Genomic DNA, 1,026 nt, shown 5'->3' on the forward strand with positions numbered 1-1,026 from the left:
AATCAAAAGAGTTGTTCCACTTCACTTTCTTCAGCCTTGTTCGCTTCAATTTCAACATTTTCAGTATTCTTTTCTTTGCAAATCTTCTCGACATGCCCCATTTTATTGCATTTCCTGCATTTAACATCGGGTCTTTTCCAACATCTCCAATGTGGATGACCCTTCTTACCACAATGCTTGCACGATTCAATGGATTGCTCACCAAATTTTTCATTTCCTGTAGAATTTATTTTTGCATTTGCTATTAGAGCACCTTCCACCGATTCATCCTTTCTCATAGACTCCTCCTTTCTCATAAACCTCCTTTGTTCTTGCGCTTGAAGGGCACAAAGAACCTCTGACAATTTGATTTTCGCCATGTCTTTAGTGTTCTCCAAAGATGCCACCGTTGCTTCAAACTTTTCCGGAATAGAAACCAGAATTTTCTGCACAATCTTAACATCATCAACTTCGGTGCCAAGAATTCTTACCTTGTTGATTATATCGACAAGACGATCGATATAATCTTTCACAGACTCGTTTTCCTTCATTTTCTGTCGTTCGAATTCTCGCAGCAAATTCAGAACCTTCAATCCTCGAATTTTTTCATCCCCTTCGTACTCCTTTTTCAGAAATTCCCACATACCTTTCGCCGATTGAAGCTTCATAATCTTGATCATGATTGAGGGAGAAACTGCAGCAAACATGCACGATTTCGCCTTCGCCTTCCTCATCACTTTCTCTTTGTGATTCTTAAGTTGGTTTGTCGTCGGGTTTACCGGTAATGGAGGAACGTCGTAATCCTCCTCAACAGCTTCCCAAAGATCGGCACCCTCCATAAACGCTTGCATTCTGACGGCCCAAACCTCATAGTTTTCCCCGTCGAAGATCGGGGCAACCATGTTTAAAGCCGAATTCACCGAATTTTCAGATTGATCCATGTTCGATCCACAGATCCCAGAAAGACCTCAAAACGCTCTGATACCACTGTTATCTTCCTTTTAATTCCTCTCAAAGAGTGTTTCTCTCTCTCAATTCACTCTTTCT

General features: G+C 41.1%; 1 protein-coding gene across 1 annotated transcript; it reads right to left on the reverse strand.

Moving 5' to 3' along the window:
- Nucleotides 1–25: 25 nt before the first annotated feature.
- On the reverse strand, nucleotides 26–920 carry LOC104817103 (the record flags this gene model as incomplete). The annotated part of the gene is made up of 1 exon (XM_010546180.1): nucleotides 26–920. A coding segment is annotated over exon 1 (895 nt), but the record flags the coding sequence as incomplete, so codon positions are not given.
- Between the last annotated feature and the right edge of the window lie 106 nt (nucleotides 921–1,026).

Source organism: Tarenaya hassleriana, unplaced genomic scaffold (assembly GCF_000463585.1).
Source record: "Tarenaya hassleriana unplaced genomic scaffold, ASM46358v1 Cleome2625, whole genome shotgun sequence".
Classification (NCBI taxonomy): Eukaryota; Viridiplantae; Streptophyta; class Magnoliopsida; order Brassicales; family Cleomaceae; genus Tarenaya; species Tarenaya hassleriana.